This window comes from Larimichthys crocea, chromosome X (assembly GCF_000972845.2).
Source record: "Larimichthys crocea isolate SSNF chromosome X, L_crocea_2.0, whole genome shotgun sequence".
Classification (NCBI taxonomy): domain Eukaryota; kingdom Metazoa; phylum Chordata; class Actinopteri; family Sciaenidae; genus Larimichthys; species Larimichthys crocea.
In genome coordinates, this window is record NC_040020.1 from 34,975,316 (window position 1) to 34,997,851 (window position 22,536).

Below are 22,536 nucleotides of genomic sequence, written 5' to 3' on the forward strand. Positions count from 1 at the left end.
CCGATTGAACTCAGGACTTATTCCCTCTCTCTCACCTGCCATATCGCCTGCTGTGAGTTCCTCAATAAAGAACTTTACTAAGTATCCCTTGCTGTTGTGCTGCATTTGGGTCCTACACAAGCCCGTTTCACAAACTTGTGTAGCAATAATAGGATTTATGTAATAGTACTAATAAACTCAAAAGGACTGCATTAATTTTCTCTGTTGGGTTTGGACAAACAAATGTCTTTATTAATCACGAATACATAAACCTGCTTACTACTACACTAATGTGTAGTGGAAGCACATTGTTTACTAGTTTGGCCACTAGTTTGGCCAAAAATCTTTTTATAGTCTAGACCTGCTTTGTAGGAAAAGTGTCATGAGATAACTTTTGTTATGATATGGCTCTATATAAATAAAATTAAATTGAAAAGAAAAGAAAGAAAAAGAAACATTATGGAAGTATTTCTCTGCCATCTGAGTTTGAATATGAATTTTTAATACTTAATATTTTTTCAGAATCAAAATCAGACTTTGAATTTTAAAAAGTGAATTTATTTTAAGATTGAAAAAAAAAATCAGAGACAAAAATCAGTGTAAAATAAAATCAATGTCTCAAAATATTCAGACACTGCGTTCTCAGGATGCTGGGTTCCTATAGTTTCCAAAAGTAGATTGGAACAAGATGTGGACACGGTCAACACTTTTAAGAGTAGACTTAAGACTTTCCTTTTTGATAAAGCCTATAGTTAGGGCTGGCTCAGGTCATCCCTTAGTTATGCTGCCATAGGATTAGACTTCCAGGGGACTTCCTCTTCCTCACTCGAACTTAAGTCCCACCCAGTTGTTGAATAAAGCCTGATTCTACATCTTAAAGTTCTGGCCAGAGCTGGGCACAAATACATCATAAAGTATTTTGATACAAAATACAAATACTTGGTCAAAAAATATATCAAAATAAAATACAAAAATACTGGTCTAGAAAATGTATCAAGATAAAATACAAGTATTTTGTATTTTGAAAATACAAAAATACACATGAAATAATGCCAGGATTTTCTTTTATTCTTCTTATTATAACAACAAAACATTGCTTGTGAATGGTGGTACTCCATCACCTTAAAGTTATTTCTCAAAAAAAGTACTCTTCAAGCTGAAATTTGTTTGCTTGCACTGAACTATGAGTACAATGACATGTAAAAGTCAGTGTTTCGGTCTGCATTTGAAACTGAGGAGCATACAGCAAATAAAAGTGGAGGTTGCTAAATTGAAATCCAAAGATTAAAAAAAATTAAGCTACAAAACAGAAATCACAGACCAGTTAGAGCAGTAAGTGTTCAGTTGTTTTTCAGGAAAACCAACTTCTCGAGCATTTCAGGTGTCAACGAGCGTCTGTGAGGCCGGTTGACAAGTCCAGCGAAAGAAAACAAACGCTCGACTGGGGCTGATGATGGTAGTGTGGTGTTGAATCTAACAAAGATACGTTTTATTAAAGGATATGAATCCAGGGAAGACAGGTCCTTCCTAGGATCTTCCAGGAAGTGCAGGGTCTCCAATTCTGCCTTGCTGTGGCTCGGCAGGGTTTCATCCTGCATCTGGTTGTCTGGTCCTGTAAAAATTGAAGACAACACACAAGGGGCATACAGGGCCAATCAGAGACAGCAACCTGGTTCTCACCAGACAGAACAAACAGACAGATGAACAACAACCAGAGTGCAACATCTGGCCGAACACCATCCTGTGGACCAGATAATCATAAATATGGCATTCTTCATATAAATTAAAGTATAAATAGTATAAGTTCAAGTATGAATACAGAAATTGGCACTAAAGCTACAAACATGTTAGTGTACATGACTTATTTATTATTTTTAAGTGGAAATAAGTACTTCTCACCTTGATCAGCAAACTTAAAGAATTCGTCATTCCCCTCGCTTTTGCTTGATGTTGTGATGTCACTTTCTGACAGCAGACCCATTTCGTCAGTGCAGCATCAGTTGTTGTATTCTTTTCTTTTCTAAAGCCAACCTTGGGGGTAACCATCGCATTTTAAAATATGGATGCGTTGTTGTTGCCAAGATGGCCTCGTTAACATCATGCTCCAGCTGCAAGAGGTTCAAGAATCGCTTTCTGAAGCCCGCTATTGTAGCTTGTAGCACATGTGAACAGAAGCGCAGGTTTGAAGCTTGCAGGTCGTCAAGCTTTGCTTGTATCGCAAACAGAGTGGGCAAAAGCTCGCCATAGTAGCAAGAGGTTTGACCTTGAAGACGATCAATTGAGATGGCAATAGGTCTCAACACTTTGCAAAATTCTTCAATGTAGTCAAGTTCCATTTCCCTGAATGGTGGAAGTTGCAGGGCAATCATGGCATTAGGGAGCTTGTCACGTAAGAATGACAGCTGGCTCAAGGCATCATACAGGGAGTTCCACCTTGTAATGCAGGGTGTCTTCAGCTGCTGTTCAATTACTTCGCCTAGCGTTTCAGCACTCTTTGGTCTACCAGATGCTGTCCACAGTGCTGAGCACTTGGCCATCGTTGAATGATTCAGCCTGCTGAGAGTAGCATTGCTGGTGATCAATTTCTTGACATCTGTAGTTGAGATTAAACTGAGTGTATGTGTTGCACACCGGACGTGTGGTGGTAAAATGATGGAACATTCAGATGTGTCTTCTCTCTCAGGGTCTATGACCAGGAAGGTCAGTTCTTCGTCCAGCTCTTCAACTTCATCTGGATCACTTGTTTTTCCAGTGACACTGAACTCCACAAAGGCCTTTGCGAAGTTGGACGCATTGTCAGTCACTGTAGACACTATAGTGTCTGAAGACAGCCCATACTCTGTGTGAATCTCATCCAAAAGCTCAGCTATTCGGTTATAAGTATGTGGGCTGGGAAAATGCCTAACAGCAAGAGCGGCTGATTGCCTTTCCAGTGTGTCTCCATTTATCCAATGCACTGTTGCTCCCAAATAGCTGGTTTTCTTTGTAGACCAAATATCAACTTTTGTACTAACATGTTGCACATTTCTGAGCCTTTCTTTCAGGGCAGCTTTTTTCGCCAGAAATTCCTCGTCAATCCTTCGTCCTAGTGTGCGTCTGGACATAACATTTGCACCAGGGGTAAGGCCTTGCACAAGGTCAATGAATTCGGGTTGTTCAACTGTGGCAAGTGCGTGCATGCCTTTGACAATAAAGGATTTGACAAGGGAGTCAACCTTAGTTTGTGGTATTGATGGGCTGGCATGATCGAACAAACGAGTCTGCCTGAAAGTTTTTGATTTTTTCTTTTGGCCACTGGCATATTCCTTTTTATGATTTTCAAATTCCTCTATTTTTTCTGGATGCCGTCTTTTCAAATGCGTCTTGAAATTTGTTGTTGCGACATACGAGCCACAAATAATTACTTTCTTGGTAGTGCAGAGTTGGCACTCCGCTTCAATCTTTCCACTTTGATTTTGAGATACAACTTTGAAGAATTTTCCATCCAATATAGCACACTTCGACCCATCTGAAGATGTGGTGGCTTGAGGCTCATCTGACACCTCTTCATTGCTGTGATCATCACTCATTTCAGTTCAACAGGACCGCCTTCATTTCACACTAAATTGTTAAAAAAAAAAAGTTAGTTGATATTCAGACACACACTTAAATCACATCATCACAAAAAAGGAAATTTAATCAGAAATAATAGGCAGTGACTCCAGATCTACGAATTTACAGATATAGGATTAGTTTTCAATTAATACATTAATATGAAAGAATTAATATGCTTAAGAAATCTTAATATAGCCTACAACATGCCTGGTCTCTGATGGACAATGACAATAAACAGGCCTACATAAGCCAAGTGTGAATAGCCAATGCTTTGAATCTGAATCATATGTAGTTCAAAGATTGTGAAAATTTATAGTAAAAGATATGCCAAGCCCTTCAATATCACACTTTCCTAATATAATTTTCATAATATACTCTATTGGCTACAGTATGCCTACAATTTGCAATGATTTAGGCCTTGCCTTGGCGATTACAAAGATTTTTAATGAGTAGACCGTAATACTTTACTGACTGGTTATGGTTTTGTGTGCAAATCATTGATCATAACAATTAGGCACAACTTCTGGGCTCATCTGAATTTTGGCTAATAGAATTTGGTCTCGAGCCAGGTCTGTCACTATGTGGAGGGAACATGCCTCGACAGGTCCCACAACACCAGTAAACAGAAACAGGCCGGGGTTGTTTCCGCTATGAACATATATTTGACACTATTTGTAGATCATGCAAACTGATACTTTCTCGTTGCACATCAAACAATATGGCCAGTGTTCCTGTGTAGCCTAGGCTGCCGATCGCTAGGTAGGCAGGCAACAAAAAAAACTGACCAAGGTCAAGCTATCCGACAGAGAAAGCTGCATGACTGCCTCGTCATCATCCTCATCACTGCCATATCGTGTTTAATTTACCTTTTGCGAGTCAGGCACGTTTGACCTGTCTGCTCGATATTTGATAAGTTATCCTCTAAGAAAAAAGATTGCTGACCTAAGCAACTTGTTAATCAACCGACCGTCATCTATCTACAACCTGTGCATATCAAACACACTCACCATTAATGAGTAGGCCCTATGCTAACAATTAATGTATGCCCTAGCTCGTGCTTATTGTGTAATTTGGTTGACAGTGTGTGTGTGGGAAGACGGAACCATATATTTTTCACAAAGCATTTCACCTTAGTGTTGTTTCCATGCCTCGAAAAGCCCGCTTGTTGGTACAGTGTCTCTTCGCCATTCACTGCTGTTGTGACTCTTGTAGCGCGGAAACAGCAAGATCCCATTCAAGCCTCAATGGGCGTGTCACGTGATTTAGGCGTACGTCTTGACTCGTGGTGATTGTTTACGTATCCAGTCTCACATTTAGGCTGGTTTAATCAGGCTAGATTGATTGACGCTTATCTTTTACTGATTCAATAATAATAAATAGAAAAGTATTTTTGTATTTTAAATACTCAAATACAGTACCTCAAAGCATTTAAATACAAAATACAAACTACTTCTTAACAAACTTGTAAAATACAAATTACAAAATACACTAAAGTATTTTAAATACGTATTTTAAATACTTGTATTTGAAATACTGCCCAGCTCTGGTTCTGGCAATATAAGATGCGGTAAAAACACAGTAGTTTTTGTTATAGTAGAATCTATCTCGTTCATGTGAAAGATTTTCATGCACCAGCAATTCATCATCATACTTGTTTAAGCACCCATGCATCACCTTAACCCACCTTAACTCCACCCACACTTTTAGTTTAGTTGGGGGCCCGAAGAGACAAGACTGCCAAGATAGTGGCGACCAGAGCCACCATGAGCTTCACACGGCTCTTCAGAAATCTGTGGGTGATGTCACAGGTATGATATAAGTTCTTTCTGCTGTTATGGGTGATTTCTAGCAGCACCTGAATTATTGAAAGGATATTTTTGAAAGAATTACCTGAAAGGAAACCAGCTCATTCTAATTATCAATGTTTCAGTTGTAACCACAGTAAAATAAAAAATAAAAATAAAAAAAACACTTGAAAAAAACAAAACCTGCACTCAAAGTGAATTGTACAGAAACCAGAACAACACAAGCCAAAAAGAGCACAGCTGCACCAGCAGCGTTATTCTTCATACAGTCCCTCTGCTGCCATATGATTGAATCAGTATTTCTCCTGACAGTGGCTCACAGCAGGATTACCTCAGTGTAGTATGATTGATGCAGCAATGCATCTACTTAATTGTTGCATATGTTTTTTTGTTTTGTTTTTAACTCTGTTTACAGTAGTAATCTGGTCAAGGCAGCGATATGTACAATTTACTATACTATGTTTAAACATATCAAGAAACAATAAAAATTGAATGGTCTTGAAAAATTCCTCTTCCTTCAATCACTTTTTGTTGAGCTGACAGCATTACAACCAAAATTCCTCCCACAATGCTGTCTGTTTTGTGGTAAGAAGAGTGCATGATTGTAGTTTTTATTTTTAAGTGAAGCTGCAGAGAATTCACATTTGCAGACTTGGCTTTGAGTTGTGCTGCTTCGCTGACATGTGTAAGAGAAGTCTTAAACACCCTGGCTTCAGGTTAAAGAAATTAATCTGTTGCTGTGCTCATTTACATCATCCATCTCAATAAATACCCTGTTAAATTGAAAACATACAGTGATGCAAAATTTTGTGGCCATAATGATGATTTACTGTAGGCTTAGTTAATCAGTGTGTTGGTTTGCTACAGAAGATTCAACCACAGTGAGAATACAACATTAGCACTGGCACAGAAAAGCTGATGCACTGAGTCTTTCATTATTATTATTCTTGATTTGACATCATAATCTTCAATTAGCTGAGGTAACCCGAGTGCATGTTATTAGTGTAGTTTGAATAGACTATGATTGCACAATGTATTTCCTCTAAATGTCTCCATGTTATGATTCACATCTAATTCACTCACCTGCTTAGTAAAACAGTTGCACTTTAGGAAGTCAGGGAGGAAGTAACAGCAGAGAACACAGAGAGAGAGACAGCTTCCACTTGGTGGGAGTGTAAAAGCCTGTGGTACAAAGCTAATGGTCCTGCAACAGCACTTTAGCAACCTCTCTTTTAAGTATCAGAGCCCCATGTAGACTGATGTACTGCAGGTCAGTGGGAAACAGCAGCAGGAAGTCTTTACAGACTTGCTATCTTAACCATGTATTGTCTAGTCGAAAGCCCTGCAGCATCATTCACCAACATATGTCTCAGCTCTGCTCCATCCTTATATCACCAGATGGTCACAGTTTTCAGTCATGCATGAGGGACAACCAGTAAGCCCTGGTCAGAAGACCAAAGGTGATCATGTGCTTCTTCATGTTCTTTTATACTTTAATTTTTAACCACTGCTGTTGTAAAGCAAGTCATGAACTTGATCTGTTAAAGGTTCTATACTAAATAAACTTATTATTATTATTGTATTGTTGACTTCCACTAAATGTTTCCTTTTTTTCATGATTTTCTGACCAAATGGACAGAAGGATTAATTGATAATGAATTAGTTGCATCTGTAAATGAATGTGACAGTAGTAACTTTAAAGTTGGCAAATTGTCACGAAACACAGAGTCTGTGGGAATGATGAGTTTTGCAGGACGAATTTTGATTGGACAAATTAGAATTTTCATGGCAACACACTTCACTAAAGTTGAGGGCCAACTGAATGTCTCCCAAATAGTGAAACTGTGCAAAAACATTTTCCTCAAGGGGTTCACAGAAAGTGTTTTGACTTTCTTCCTGAAAATTTAAATCTGCCCAGAAGCCTCTGGGCCTTGGCTTCTTGGCCTGGCTGCTGAAATGTCAAGTCCAGGATCTGTCTTACACTTACAGTGTACTGTGCTCTTTTGGGAAACACATTGTTAATGGTCTGTAAGCTGCTGTTTGCACACATTACATGACTTATTCACATTCGTCAACTGTTGGCAGCTACAGTTGACAAAAATGTAAACGCTTCTGTTTTTGCTTCTATTTTTCAGTTGTTGAGTTGAATGAAAAGATTGAGCATTTCTTCAATGAGAACAAAAGGCTTGTCTGTCTCAATTTTTGTTCACACATTTGTTTTTGGAAATATCTCTTAGTGAGGGGTGTTGTGGGGGAGAAAGGCTTTATGTTCTGGTTGTGCATGACCATTATGAGTAATTTTCAGAACAACATGTTGTGCTTCAGTTTTTCAAGATTTTCATGCTAATTTAACAGAAATAACTTCTTGTATTCAGTGTTTCCTTAAACATTTTCCAGGGTGGAAAAGCCTTCAGAGTATGAGAGTTCAAATGCAAAGCAAGAATTAGAGGATGAAAGAAAGGGGAGAAAAAAGAAGATAACATATGAATGCATATCAGTGCTAAATCCAATGAATATCACCGCACAGTGAGCTCAGATAAGGAAGTTCATGTGCATCACATCAATTGTGGATAATACTGACTGGACATGCTCTCATTTTAAACAAAAAGTCTGACATTCTGGGCCTAAATGGACTAAAGAAATGGCTGATGGTATGACAGACGACACAAGAGCTGTCCAATAAACTTCCCATCTCCAGGTTTTATTTTTCCATCAAGACAGCTCCTCCACCGCACCAGATGTTTTATTGCTTCCCAGGGAATGTAGATCTATTGCTTCAGTCTAAAAATGACTGGTGCAATTGGAAAAAATATTTCATTTGGCCAAACACCTAAATACATACAGGCCTGTCTAAGAACTGACATAAGAGTGCTCAACAGCTTGGGAAGCAGGAGCTCTCAGATGGCTATTGTCCTTTTTTTTCACATGGAGACTATTGAGATAAATGCTGCAAATGCATTGGAAATGGCCGGAGATTACACCATGTGTAAAAGAAGATCAGGGTAAATAGTACAGTATGTTGCAGTAGTGTGTGTATATATATATATATATATATGACAACAATGGCTAATCCATGTGTTTATTTACCACTGCAAACATGAATTAATATTTCATTGATGCGTAGTCTGCGGTGTTCTGGGCAGTTCAGTAGAAGTAGTAGTAGTAGTTGAGTAACTGACTCAACTGAACTAGTAACTGTTTATGGAAAGTCCAGTGATCTCTGTTGAAGTGAAGAGAAGGAGATGGGGATGCAGAGCTGCATCACAATGCCAGGAAGGGAAAGGATGGTACAAACCATGGGTACCATCTGTTATCATGGGGAATGAATGTAAGATCTCTCCCCAACAAGATGGAAGAGCTAACAGTGCTAACCAGGCTACAGAGGGAGTATGGGGAGTGTAGAATCACAGAGACGTGGCTGAATGAGCTCACTTCTGACTCCCTGGTAACTATGGAAGGCTTTCGACTTGTGAGAGCGGACAGGTGAAGACAGACAGCTGAAGACAGACAGGAAAGCAGGGAGACAGATGGGGAATGACAGACAAAGAGTCTCTGCAGGAAGGACTCAACCTGTCATTAGGAGACCACTCTACCAGTTGAGCCACCAGGGTCCCCCTATTTTTCTATCCACCTTGTTGTGAGCTGCTGCAACAAGTGAATTTCCCTGGTGTGGATCAATAAAGTCTATACACCCTTAAGTGAAGATGGAATTCTGATGAAGTTACAGCCCACAAGAACTGTTGCCTTTAATACCTTTAATGCATACATAAAAAGTATTTTATGTGCAGATCTCAGAATAGGTTCTGTATATTCATTGATCTTTTCAAAATAAAAGCAGAAGATGAGGCTGTTTCAAAGGTAAGAAATCCTCATTCAAAATCACACAGACATTTATAATAATGCAAATGACTAAAAATCAAAGCGCACAATAAAATAAATGAAATTAGAATGCTCGTCTCTCTCATTGACACTGCACACGTTTACCTTGTGATGGCTAATGGACCAGTGTCTGCTTTGTGTGGATGTCATCACCGATGACTAGGCAGAGGAGTGTGTGTCGGTGTGTGAGTGTCCTCCTGCTTCACCTCAGCATTAACCTGAACTGACAGCTGCCCCGCCTGCTCTGCCCTGACATCAGCCTGGGCAGATGTTCCAGAGCTGGAACCCTCATGACTCTCTGTACAGAGGCCTGGATGCCATTAAGAAGTTGTGGTAATAAAATTCAAGCTAACAGGCATCAGATTGGCTGCTGTTGCCATGGGGTTTGTTTGCCTTGACCCACCCACACATTTACCATCTGAAGAGGCCAAGATCAACAAGGCTTTTAGATGAATCAGCTGTACATCTCAGCACACTTCTCCATACACCAGGACAACATTTTCTCTTTATATTCAAAGTATTATGCGAAGTTGTGCATAATTAACAGTGTGACTGCTTGAATGTGTCACACCGCGGTGAGGTCAAGTTGGGTTTTTGTCATGTCTTGTCATTTCCTGTTTTATTTTGAAAGGATAACTCTCCTCTCGTTTCAGGTCACTTGCCCTTCCTCGTGTGTCACCGGTCCGATTGTCTTCCCCGCCCTGATTGTCTCCACCTGTTCCCCATTACCTTGTGTATATATTGTCTGCGTCTCCCTTTGTCTTGTGCCAAAGTGTTTCGTCCCAGGATTATTCACCAAAGCCTTGTTTCATGTCCATAGCCATAGCGTTGATGCTCGAGTATTCTTTTGTTCTTCCTCGTATGAGTGATTTTCTGTTGTAATTCCTAGTCTAGCCTTTTGTTACTTTGTATCTAGTCTAGTGTGTTTTCAGCCTCGTTTTTTGAGCGCCTTTAGTTTATGTTTCATAGCCCTTTTGGTTTTCCTCGTTAAGAGTGATTTTGATTTCGTTAACCTTTAATACATTTAGTCATAGCTTTATTGTTCCTCGTCGAGAGAGATTTTGATTTTGTTATTAAGAGAAGTTCAGTGTTTTTTCCTCCTAGGAGTGATTTTTTGTTTCCTTAGTTTAGGCCCTTTTCATAGCCTCACTCAGTCGAGGATTTTTCCCGTCCTAAATAAAACCGCTTACTGCCTAAACTCTGCATCTGAGTCCTCATTCGAGTCCCGGCCTGACAGAATGACAGGTAAGTGCCATTACAGATGTCTTATTTGAGCACCCAAGTGTCATTTGACCCATCTCAGGTCTGCCGATAAGCCACGTCTTTACCGATATTTAGATTAGACGGGAGGCTGAAGGTGCAGTACATCCAACATAGTGGCGGCCAGCGGTGCATATTTCCGCTTCAGCGCTTCAGAAACCTACAGGCAGCATCACTCAGGCTCTGTCCATTCCTTATAATGTATACCATTACAGGTGGCTTGTTTAGGTAACCAGGCTTCATCCAGCCCACCTCAGCTCCACCCATGCTCCAGGTCTTTGCCCGTTTTTGGATTAATGTGGTTTAGGCGAGACTGCCAAGATGGTGGCAGTTAGAGCCACAATGCTGATCTTCACAATGGCTCTTCAGAAACCTGTGACATCAGAATACGTTCTTTTTTATTTATGCACAAAGATTGAGACGCATCATTCACAGGAAATTACACTATATTTTGCTAAGGCTTAATGCCTGCAGAGGCCATTGGACTGCATCCTTTCCCTTGATGATGATCCCACGAACTGACACTGCCCACAGACACACACATACTGGGAGAGTTTGTCCCTCTGAGCCATTACTTTACAACATAGGTGCTTTCTTAGTTACAACACAGGTACCACATAGAAACTTTTATACTGTCAACTGACAACAGCGCTCATGGTTAGCTTGATTAGCTCTGACTGTGCGCTGGTCAGTGTGTCACTGTCTCCACAGTGCTGTGCAGGAGAGAGCTGTTGTTAGGTTATTACAATAGAATTTGGCAGATATTGAATATGATATTCATAACTAAGCTTTCATTGGTGTATAACCTGAAAAAAAGATTTGTTATGATTTGTGGTGTATCTACAGACACCACAGTTAATGTTTTTGTGCGTTTTGTGGAAACCATAGTTTGTCCTTCACAACAGGAAGACAAGACTGAGGTGAGGAGGTTGCAATGCAGTAACTACACAGATGCTAGATGCCACCAAATCCAACACACTGCTCCTTTTATATAAAATAACATAGAACTTTATTCATCTGGCAAACGCCTACGTATCAATTCCCCACAAGCTGGTGACTAAAGCCCTGACCACCCACCATGTTCCGCAGAAGATCACAGATCTCATACAGGACTATTATAACACTTTCAGTATGAGATTCACATCAGGATCAATAACTTCGGCATGGCATCGCCTAGAAAAAGGCATCGTCACCAGTTGCACCATATCAGTGACGCTGTTTGCTCTAACGATGGCCATGCTTGTCAAGGTGGCAGAAGTAGAATGCAGAGGACCTCTCTCTAGATCTGGCATTCGCCAACCGCCAATCAGAGCCTTTATGGATGACCTAACAGTCACAGCGACATCAGCGCCAACGTGCCGCTGGCTCCTTAAAGGTCTGGAAAGGATAACATCATGGGCGAGAATGACATTCAACCAAGCCAAGTGCAGGTGCCTTGTGCTGAGGAAGGGGAAAGTGGAGGACAAGTTCCGCTTCCACATGAACAGTCTTCAAATCCCATCCCTGACAGAGAAGCCGGTGAAGAGCTTGGGGAAGATCTTCGATGCCACTCTGAGAGACACAGCAGCGATCAAAGCTATGCACACAGAGCTTAAGACCTGGCTTGCTGCGGTGGACAGGTCAGGCCTCCCAGGGAAGTTTAAAGCCTGGATATATCAGCATGGCATCCTGCCAAGGCTTTTATGGCCACTGATAATGTACCAGGTCCCAATAACAACGGTGGAGGCCTTGAAGCGAAACATCAACCAGTTCCTGCGCAGGTGGCTAGGCCTGCCAAAGAGCCTGAGCTGCATCACCCTGTATGGGCACACCAACAAACTACAGCTCCCATTCTCAGGCCTGACAGAGGAGTTCAAAGTAGCAAGAGCCAGGGAGGTGTTACTGTACAGAGACTCATCCGACACCAGAGTCTCCTCTGCAGGCATAGAGGTCAGGACTGGAAGAAAGTGGCGAGCGCAGGAGGCAGTCCAGCTGGCAGAAGCAAGGCATGGTGTGCTAGAAGGCTCGGTAGCGGTTGGTCGAGCGGGACTCAGCTGCCATAAAACACCACACTATGACAGAGCCCAGGGGAGGGATAGACGGCAGATGATCCAGGGGGAGTTCCGAGCAGAGGTGGAGGAGGAGCAGCGCAGCAAGACAGTGGCCATGCGCCAACAAGGGGCGTGGACCAATTGGGACCATGCACTGACTCGGAAGATCACCTGGTCAGAACTTTGGAGGTCAGAGCCAGCAAGACTCAAGTTCCTGATCCAGTCAGTGTATGATGTCCTCCCGAGTCCATCAAACCTGCATTGGTGGGGTCTGGCAGAAACACCATCATGTCCACTGTGCACTGCAAAAGGATCGTTGGAACACATCCTGAGCTGCTGCCTGAAATCACTGGGAGAGGGGAGGTACCGATGGCGCCATGACCAGGTGCTGAAGGCAGTAGCTGACACCATCTGTGCCGGAGTTCAGCAAAGTAAGCAACAGCCCCCAGCAAAGCCAAACATCGCTTTCGTCAGGGCGGGTGAGAAACCTCAGTCGCAGCTAAAGGTCCCTGCTGGTCTCTTATCCTCAGCAGGCGACTGGCAGCTGAAGGTGGACCTGGGGAGGCAATTGAAGTTTCCAGAGCACCAGCACAACACTCAGGCCAGATATGGTCTTAACATCGGAGAGTTCGAAGCAAGTGGTGCTACTGGAACTAACAGTCCCCTGGAAAGACCGGATTGAGGCAGTTTACGAGAGAAAGAAGGCAAAATATCTGGATCTGGTGGAGGACTGCAGGCTTAATGGGTGGAAGGCCCGCTGTGAGCCCATTGAGGTTGGCTGCAGGGGATTCCCAGGACAGAGCCTGCACCGAACACTCAGGCAACTTGGAATCAGGGGGGCGCAAGAGAGGAAAGCTACCCGAAACATCAGTGAGGCAGCCGAGAAAGCCTCTAGGTGGCTGTGGATAAAAAGAGGCGAGACATGCTTTAGTGTGCGGCTGTCTGATCAGCCCCGGCTGGGTCGCCCAGGTGAGGGTGTCTGATGATCTAAGACCCGAAACACCCCGTGACCCTGGGTTCATCACTGAGGATGTGTCCAAGCTGCACCACCAAGGTGTTTTTTATAACTATCTGAGGGGAAATTACTGTGCAGAAGTTGCAATACAAAGAGTGCAAATATAAAGGTGCAAGTATGAAAACAGATGGTCATGGCCAAGTTTTTTCCCTCTTTCCATCAAGCCATCACTCCTGCCTACAAGACAAAGTTCCGGTTCTTTTTGGATCATACTTCTCATGTCCTGCTTAGAGTCTAGTTTATTTTGTGCCTGCTGGTCTGTAAAATTGTTATATCTTAAACTTGGTTAAAATAAAATAACTAGCCGAAAAGACTTGCACTGTGCTTCATCTTCTCTTGCTTCATTCCTCGCTTTCTGCAACAACTTGTACAACACCTTACTGTATTAGAGCACCCTCTATCTGATTCTCAATGCAATAACACAACACAACATTTCCCATTTTCTTGAAGTAATTAGTGTGGATGCCCAGAGGGCAAATCTTTATTTTTATTTTTCTTCTTCCGTACACAAATCCTGTCCTACAAACATAAAAAAATACCACCAGATGCAGCTCATTCAGGACATGATGGCTATGACTTTACAGAGAACAGCTAACACGTCCATCAAAAAATAAAACATACCAGCCTCAACAGGCCGCAAATTTGACGCTACAGACATGATTTACCCAGCAAAACGTAGGAAAACTGAATACCTACGCAGTGATACAACTACTGAAGCTGTCTGCCTTACCGTTTCGGCATTGTGAGCCTCGGAGCAGCAGCTAGTCCCTGCAGCACTCCCACTCCAAGTCCAATGTTAAAAAGGAGCCTCTTAGTACACGCGGTCAAGTTGTTTCAGCGATATTTACAACGGTCTGGTCTGTCGCATAGTCCCTTCCATTATCAGCCAAGCAGTCTGACAGACACACACGCCGGCACACGCACCCCGGCAGATGGTGGTCTTTGCTCGGTAAACGCATAGCTTCACAGTTGCGAGCCGCTGCTAAACCTCGTAAATCTCATCAGAGCTGATTGCACCAGACAGGAAATCCGACACAGAATCAACATAATAAACTTCCGCCCCCTCAAAATAAAACACAATACGCAGATCATGTAGCTTTTCACAACTTCACATCAGCGTTATGTCATGACTGGTGGCACCAGGAGAGCAGTCAATCGATCAAAGGGTCTCAACATGAACGATGAGAGACTAATTGTTGAAGTGGTACAACACACAATCATTTATGACACAACAGATGCTTTTTATAATCTCCTCCATGTCGGAGAAGCAAAGTCAGCTGTTTGTTGTTGTTGTTTTCTTTATATGAATCAAGTAATATCTATTTTTAAGTCCAAAGCCTAACTACAAAAGTAGCATTATCACTTAACATAGAATAACTATTACTTTTGTGAATTGAAACATAAGATTACACATTCACCTCTAGTATTCATGTTGCATCAAGTAGTAGCTTAACCTTTAGTTTACTAAGGACAGCATTCTCAGTCCATAGCTCTCTCTCTTTTCTCTTTACCTTACAAACCTGTCAACCACCGCACTGGTCTTCTGGCTTTCTGGCTCTGTCTTAGACCTGGTTCAGGTGCATTCTGGGGCACATTCTCAGGCACTTTCTTAATGACTGACAGAGGTTCTGTAAATCTGGATGATCCTTTGTGGACATGTTCAGGTCTCCAGGCACGCACAGTGTCATTCACTTTGAACATAGGCAGTTTTGTACGTTCCTACCCTCACCTATGGTCACGGGCTTTGGGTAGTGACCGAAAGAATGAGATCGCAAATACAAGCGGCCGAAATTACCTTCCTTCGCAGGGTGGCTGGGCTCTCCCTTAGAGATAGGGTGAGAAGCTCGGCCATCCGCGAGGAGCTCAGAGTAGAACCGCTGCTCCTCCGCATCGAGAGGAACCAGTTAAGGTGGCTCGGGCATCTCGTGAGGATGCCTCCTGGATGTCACCCTGGTGAGATGTTCCGGGCATGTCCCTCCGGGAGGCGGCCCCGGGGAAGACCCAGGACACGCTGGAGGGACTATGTCTCTCAGCTGGCCTGGGAACACCTTGGGGTCCCCCTGGGAGAGCTAGAAGAAGTGGCCGGGGAGAAGGAAGTCTGGGCTTCCCTGCTGAAGCTGCTGCCCCCGCGACCTGAATCCGGATATGCGGGAGAAGACGGATGGTCGGACTTTTGCTCCTGTCTTTCTGTCTGTATACTCCTTACTTTTCTGTTGCTTGTGTCTTACAGACTCCTTCACTTGCTCGTGTGATTTTGTCTTGTGTGCAACAGGAAGGACATTTAGTTTTGTGCACATCTTCCTGTTTCTCATGAACTCAAATGGTGTAGCTTCTGTTGTAGCATGTGGCGTAGCACGGTAGTTATGTAAGAACTCTGTAACTAACTGCTTGTTTCCAGGGCCTGTGCATTCATTCTGCTGTCTGTATGCACTCTTTTACACTCTGTTGAATCTTTAGATGGCTCCATTGGCTTTTTGATAATAGACACTGGAACGCAGGTGCTTTATCTCTCTCTCTCAGAAATTTGGCGAATGCCAGGGAGGTGAACTGACATCCATTGTCAGAAACTAGGTAGGAACGGTTTCCTTCACGACTCACACTGAAGTCAAAACCTCACGTCTGTTGTAACATTAGAGACAAATGCCACTTCCGGCCACTTACTGTAATAATCTGAGAGCAATAACATAATGGCAGTCCCATGTGGCACACTCAAAGGGGCCCATTATGTCAATGACCACCGTCTCCCATGGTCCATCTGGCAATTTTGTCATTGTGCTGACATGACACACATGTTGCTATCATATTCTGTATATATTTGTCCATTTGTGGCCACCAGTATAACTCATGCAGTCTCTGCTTAGTGCGTACTCTTCCTTGGTGTCCCTCATGTGCCAAGTCCACCACTCTGGACTGTGTGGGAACAACCAAGCGATCAGTGCCTCTCGTGACAAGAAAGTCTTGTATAGGCCGGTTCATCATGTACCTGAAAGAATGGAGCAAGTCCAGGTGTCACATTCTTTCTGCATTTTGACCATCCTTTTTGTATCTGTTGTTGCAGCGGTCTCAAATCAGGACAGGTCTCACATGCATCAGTAAACTCTGACAAAGACATGGCACACAAAGATTCCCTAAAGACTATAGCCACCATGTCTGGTCCCTCTGCAGCATCTCCTGTGATAGGTAGTAGAAGCCTAGACAGGCAGTCGGCTGTCACATTTTGTTTTCCAGGATGGTAGGTAACATATGCAAAGCAGAGCAGTCGAGCTGACCATCTTGCAATTCGCAGTCCAGCACGACCAGTATCCTTGGATGTGAGCAGGGTTGTAAGTGCCTGCTGGTCTGTACGCAGCACAAAGTAATGTCCCCACAGAAAGATTCTCCACCTTTCCACTGCCCAAACACAAGTGCTTCATGTTCCACAGTAGAATATTTTCTTTCAGCAGGGGACAGTGTTCTGGATGCAAAAGCTACGACTCGTTCTGAATTGTCTGGGTGAAGCTGGGTAAGCACAGCTCCTAATCCATAGTCAAAAGCGTCAGTAGTCACATAAGTAGGCAAGATAGCACAGCATCCGATTTGAGTTGTATTTTGTGCACAAATCCTTTTTCCCAATTTCATGTACCTCAGTCTCTGGTGTGGTCTGTGGTGTCATGCTTGGTTTCACAGGTGTCCTCTGTGCAGTGTGTCATCAATGTGTCATCAATGCTGGTAGTTTTGACAACCTTGTTGCCCTCAATGCGCATATGCAGATCAACAAATAGATCTAGGCCTAGCACAGCAGTGCCTGACTTTACCACTATGAATGAGCCATTGCATTGTCTGTTCAGACCTTTCCTGGGTGTGGCAGTGCAGTCTTTGGGGTACCAGTTTGTGAGGATTTAAAGAACACTGGGTGGTGAATTCACTTTATGGTAAGTGTATACTGTCACCTCTGGTCATCAGTGTTGCTGCCACGGTGCTCTCTGCTTTGCTCATCTAAAGTCACTAACTTGCCTAGCTATAGCAATGGCTTCTCTCTCCTCTCCTCCTTTTTCCTCTCCTCCTCTCTCCTCTCCTGCTCTCTCCTGTCCTGTGTGCCACATGCTCAGTTACTCCTCGTCCTCCTTTAGTGATAACGGTACCTGTAATAAATGTAGTTTATTTGTAGCTTTGGAGGCGAGGGTCAGTGAGTTAGAGGCACGGTACCGCACCACCGAACAGTCAGTAGCTCAGATAGTTAGCCAGTCCCCTGTAGCCGGTGCGGTACAGCCACAGGTAGCTTCAGCTAGCCGTCCCCCGGTAGTTCCCGAGCAGCCGTGAGGCTGGGTGACTGTTCGAAGGAGGCATAGCCCCAAACTGAAGCCCACGGTACACCACCAACCGCTCCATGTTTCTAACAGATTTTCCCCACTCAGCGACACACCCGCTGAGAGGCCAACTCTGGTCATTGGCAGCTCTGTTTTACGAAACGTGAAGTTAGCGACTTAATGCAAATTAATGTGTCATCTGTGTGTAGATACGCCGAAACGATGTCGGTCTTTGTAGTTTTCTCGGGACCCCTGCCCAATGTGACCAAATCAAATCAAATTAAATTTTATTTGTATAACCCAAAATCACAAAGTACATTTGCCTTGGAGGGCAAGACCAGTGATGACATGTATAGCCACATGTCGTCATTCCACCGCTGGCTGTCAAGGTGGTGTCCAGCTTCATAGATAATTGGACACCTTTCTGGGGAAAACCTGGTCTGATTAGGAGAGACGGCATCCATCCCACTTTGGATGGAGCAGCTCTCATATGTAGAAATATGGCCAAGTTTATTAGTTGACCAAAACCGTGACAACCCAGAGCTGAGACCAGCACCAGAGCTGCAGCTTACACGCTTCTCTGCGCCTCCATTAGAGCAGTTGCCCACCCAGTCCTTTAGTATAGAGACTGTGTCTGTCCCCCGTCCACCTACATTATTTAAAGATAAAACAAACAGAAGAGGAGTTCATCATAAACTCCTGAATATCAGGTCCTTGTCCTCTAAAGCTGTCTTAGTCAATGAATTAATACTTAATTATGATACTGATTTATTTTGTCTCACTGAAACCTGGCTGCAGAAGGATGAATATGTTAGCTTGAATGAATCCACTCCTCCCAGTCATTGTAATACTCTAATACTTCCTAGAAGTACTGGTCGAGGTGGTGGAGTTGGAGCCATATTTGAGTCAAGTCTATTAATAAATCCTAAGCCTAAACTAAAATATAATTAATTCGAAAGTCTTGTTCTTAGCCTCACTCACCCAACCTGGAAAACATCGCAGCCAATTTTATTTGTTACAGTATATCGAGCTCCTGGTCCTTATTCTGAATTTTTTATCTGAATTTGCAGAATTTGCATCAGGCTTGATCCTTAAAACAGATAAAGTAATTATTGTAGGTGATTTTAACATTCATGTGGACAACCACAATGATAGTCTTAGTACTGCGTTTATCTCTCTATTAGACTCAACTGGCTTCTGTCAGAGTGTAAATAAACCGACTCATTGTCTGAACCACACTCTTGATCTTGTTCTCTCATATGACATTGAAATTGATCATCTAATTGTCTTTCCACAGAATCCTCTTCTGTCTGACCATTTTTTAATAACCTTTGAGTTGATATTACTGGACTATAGGCCTTTTTACAGAAACTCCTACAGCAGGTGTTTATCTGATAGCGCTTAATTTGTAGGTTCAGGTAGGTGTAGGTTCAGCAAGGGCACGTGTGGGGAAAAGGATATTGTAGGTGCTCTCTGGAATAATAGAAACGGATGAACCTGTATTTACTATTAGCTCAACATCATGAGAGTGTCCATTTGCATTCACTTGTACGGTACAGATGATTTTATCCTGCACAGCACCATTTAAGTAAAGCACAGTCAATTCAGATATCACCAGCTCCCGTACCTTCTTTGGACTAGATCGACAAACTTTGGAAAAATGTCCCACTTTTCTGCATGAGTTGCATGTGGCTTAGGCCGCTGGGCATGAAGGTTTATTAGCTAGGTGGTTGGAAGATCCACACCGATAGCAGGAGTGGCGATCCCCCGTAATCTGGACCTTGGCGGGTGCAGTCGTCGAAGCAGGTTCCCTCTTTTCCCACTGACGATTCCCTCTCTGGTCTTTTTGTATGGCTCTCACCGGCACAGCAGCAGCAGTAGTAGTAGGATCAGAGAGTACATCTTTCATAGTCCAGCTTCGTAGCTTAAGCCAGGGTCAAGTCCGGTTCTAGCAAGAGTTTGTCTCTTACGCGTGGACTGGCGACACGCTCCAGCAGTTGATCACGAAGCATCTACTTCTCCATGTCACCAAACTCACGTTGCAGCTAGCTCAAATAATGAGGCCAGAAACTAATTAATCGTTTCATGATGTCTCTGTGCCCTCTAGTGAAATTTGTGGTGTTCTTCAATCACATTAAATTTGGGAACAAAATAGTTTTGCAGTCCTTCCACAGCAGAAGCATATGTAGTACCAGTATCCAGCAATGTGTAGAACAGTCTTTGTCCCTCTGTGCTGAGCGCAAGGAGAAGAACAGCATGTTTCCTTGCATCAGGCCACTTATCTCCGGTAGTGGCAATCACTAGCACGTAGTTGTCAACATTTTTTTTAACCAAGTAGGAAAAGAAATAGCAGGTTCACCTGGGCAAGGCATGAACGGTGCAGGAAGGGGTACAGAAATGGCCATGCTCGTTGCCAAAATGTTATATCCTAAACTCGGTTAAAATAAAATAACTAGCCGAAGAGACTTGCACTGTGCTTCATCTTCTCTTGCTTTATTCCTCGCTTTCTGCAAAAACTTTTACAACACCTTACTGTCTTAGAGTGCCCTCTATCTGATTCTCAATGCAATAACACAACAGAACTTAGGGTGCGGTCGAATAGTCAATTTTGCTTGTATATGGTTAATTTAAAATGTTCAAAGAATATGGCCATGATTTCCAAAATTTGATTTAACTTGTCCTCAGCTGCTGCGTGTTTCAATATCTCAAAATGATCTTCTGTAAATGTTTAACAGTGAGTAATTCATTTGTGAGGACGTTGAATGTCTGTACAAAAGGTTTTGAGAATCCATCTAATGATTGTTAAGATACTTCAATCTGGACCAATGAGGTGAGCCAATCAGCCGACCAACCAGACCACAAGCAGAAGTGAATTACTGTCCCTATTACTGGAGTAGATCCACAGAACACAGTGTTGACTTTCAACTGAATAAATACACACTGTGATGCAAATGGTTCTTCATTGTCCTTATGTTCTAGAGGTTTCTGTGGTTATTGTCACGGTTTGATATTTTATAGTATAACATTTAAGTACTTGGTTATTAAAGAAAATGTAACTGTGACTGATGACTCAGTTCTTCTGTACATTCAAGGAGGCAGATGACTTCCAGTTTGTTTAGACATAATCAGATCTTTATGAAGACTAGAAGAAATCTGTCCGACTTAGTTATAGCATATAGTATATTATATAAAGCCAGATTAGCTTTTCACTGCTAGTGTTTCACACCTCAAATGACCAGAATCACCTTCACTATCAAAACCACTGGTTCTGACTTTGTATGTCATCCTTATTATAAATAACAGGATCAGCTTATACAACAAGCTACAGGCTCAGCGTCATAAATAATATATGGGATGCTCACGATGGCATTCTTATTAATTGATCATATGTGACATTAGTGTTGCATAATAAGAATTAAAGATTCATGTATCATATGACCAGCAAACTGACAGGGTCTATTCTGCCCTCTTACTAACAACTAACTACCAATATGCTGCTTCCACACATACACAGGAAATAATAGTTTGGGAATAAAATAAAATAAAATACTGATGTTAAATGAATACATTTGACTTTACACATCCAGTGAAATCCCGGGCTGGGTTTGCTGATCCCGAAGGTCTAGTATTGCAGAGCACAATGAATAACAGTGAAGTCACTGTGGCCAGACTTTTACTGTCTGAATCCTTTCCCAGATATGTTTGTTAGCTGCAGTGGCTGTAGTGAATGTTATCACAGTCTTCAAAGTAGGTTATAAAACGCCTCACCAGAGAAAACTTCAGTCAACAGTTTGAGAGAGATATGTTGGAAGAAGGAAAAGATAAACCTTAAGGTCTCTGAATGCTTAAAAACAGCTCTGTTTTATCACAAATGGGGCTGGACCAGCAAAGTCTATAATGACCTATAACAACAACTGCATTCTGTAAATGCTCATAATTAATGAAACAAACATTTTCATTAATTAATCCAAAATGCCAGGGCCGATTTTTTGTCCCAGTCCGCCCATGGCCACGATCCATGAGAACCTGCTGGATGAGAGAGCACAGAAACTCCAGGGAAGAAGTTTAGTTACTAACATGCATTAGAGAGGGAGGTGTTCTTTAGCTCAGTTGGTAGAGCAGCCGCCCCATGTATGAAGGCTCAGTCCTTGCTGTGGAAGCCCAGAGTTCGACTCTGACCTGTGGCTCTTTCCTGCATGTCATTCCCCATCTCTCTCTCTCCACATTCCTGTCGCTCTTCAGCTGTCTCTGTCAGAAATAAAGCTTGATAATTCTTAAAAAAACAAAAAAAGCATTACAGAGACAGAGACTTGAACCGAGGGTCTAAGGACAGAGGGTGTCACTCCCTGTACAGATTGTAAAGCCCTCAGGGGCAAAATGTCTTTTGTGAATTTGGGCTATACAAATAAAATTTGATTTGAGAGAGAAAGACAGAGAGAGAGAGAGAAGGTTTGAGTAGAGTTTTCAGTAAAGGGAGATGTGACTAATTCTTCAACCAATACCTTGCCTGACTAGGCATAGCCCTGGGAGAGAGAGAGAGAGAGAGAGAGAGAGAGAGAGAGAGAGAGAGACTCAGGTGTCAACAAATAGATTGATTCAATCAACAGAAAACAACCTTTTTTGTTGTTGGAGGAAATAAAAAAGGCAATCTGGACTACATTATAATTTGCTGTTCTATTTGCAACAAC

At 42.5% G+C, this 22,536-nt stretch overlaps 2 protein-coding genes across 2 annotated transcripts; one reads left to right on the forward strand and one right to left on the reverse strand.

Moving 5' to 3' along the window:
* Window positions 1-1,964: 1,964 nt before the first annotated feature.
* Window positions 1,965-4,777, reverse strand: LOC113746616 (uncharacterized). Its single transcript, XM_027282995.1, has 2 exons — window positions 4,703-4,777; window positions 1,965-3,579 (listed from the first exon to the last, which is right to left on the reverse strand). The coding sequence occupies exon 2, from the start codon at window positions 3,546-3,548 to the stop codon at window positions 1,965-1,967; it is 1,584 nt and encodes a 527-aa protein (XP_027138796.1). The 5' UTR covers window positions 3,549-3,579; window positions 4,703-4,777.
* Window positions 4,778-10,838: 6,061 nt separating this feature from the next.
* LOC104938448 (uncharacterized) lies at window positions 10,839-13,530 on the forward strand. The gene is given in 3 exon segments (XM_027282996.1): window positions 10,839-10,847; window positions 11,523-13,132; window positions 13,134-13,530. Coding segments are annotated over 3 exon segments (2,016 nt in total).
* The last annotated feature ends 9,006 nt before the right edge of the window (window positions 13,531-22,536 follow it).

Bases quoted from the DNA above. Each gene is read 5' to 3' on its own strand.
- LOC113746616 (XM_027282995.1), bottom strand. From the start codon at position 3,548: ATGAGTGATGATCACAGCAATGAAGAGGTGTCAGATGAGCCTCAAGCC.